The 837-nt window shown below is 57.8% G+C and overlaps 1 protein-coding gene across 1 annotated transcript; it reads left to right on the top strand.

The window, feature by feature from the left end:
* Window positions 1–241: 241 nt before the first annotated feature.
* LOC119000732 (testis-specific Y-encoded protein 2-like) lies at window positions 242–736 on the top strand (the record flags this gene model as incomplete). Its single annotated transcript, XM_037065848.1, has 2 exons — window positions 242–463; window positions 625–736. Coding segments are annotated over 2 exons (334 nt in total), but the record flags the coding sequence as incomplete, so codon positions are not given.
* Between the last annotated feature and the right edge of the window lie 101 nt (window positions 737–837).

Raw genomic sequence — 837 nt, 5'->3', positions numbered from 1 at the left:
ACAAATTATTGCGTGTTGGCACAGTTTGGGAGGAACCGGTGCACTGCTTCCTTTGGCAGCCCAAGGACCAGGGAAAGGGCGGGGGCAGAGAACCTGAGCTCTGAGTCCTCTGCACCAGCACACTCTCCCAAGGGGCAGGTATCAGGGAGGGTCTGGAGGGAGGCTCTCTAGTCAAAGTGCAGGCAGCCTCTGGAGAGCATGAACTCAGGGGTACCAAACCCGTGAGCCTGTGTGAGTAAAGGCAGCCGGAGAAGGGACAGGGGAGGGCACCCGGGTGCAGTCGTGGTGGGAGGGCCGCAGCAGCCTCTGTTTGGGGTTCATTCGAAATTCTCGGCTCTCAGCTGTGCATCTTTTTGCCTCTGAAGGCTTCTTGACCAAAGAGCAGATCCGGAACCACCCCCAGATATCAGCCATCATCAGTGAGCAAGACGAAGACTTGCTTGAGTACTTGATCACTTTGGAGGTCAGACTGGGGTGGCCCAGGGGCAGGCAGGTGTGGGGGCCTGGGCTCAAGGTGGGAGCAGTCTGAGCAGGGGGAAGAAGGGAAAGGGAGGCAGGTGATTCCAGCAAGCAGGCAGAGTCGGGCAGGAGGGACAGATGACACCTGCCACCACATCTCCACAGGTGAAGGAACTGGCTGGTCTGAAGTACCGCTGCAGGTTGATGTTCCATTTCCGGAACAACCCCTACTTCCTGAATGAAGTGATCATCAAGGAGTATTGTCTGAGCCATGCAGGTGAGATGGGGACCTGGATGCGGGTGTGGGAGGGCACACAGAAGGGGTAGGGCGCACTGGGAGGTGGGGGTGGACACTGGGGAATAGAAAACAATAGGAGG

This window comes from Sturnira hondurensis, unplaced genomic scaffold, assembly GCF_014824575.4.
Source record: "Sturnira hondurensis isolate 20B ecotype Veracruz unplaced genomic scaffold, ASM1482457v3 Scaffold0016269, whole genome shotgun sequence".
Lineage (NCBI taxonomy): Eukaryota > Metazoa > Chordata > Mammalia > Chiroptera > Phyllostomidae > Sturnira > Sturnira hondurensis.
Note: the sequence above shows the minus strand (reverse complement) of the source record. Positions and strands in the feature narration are given on the sequence as shown.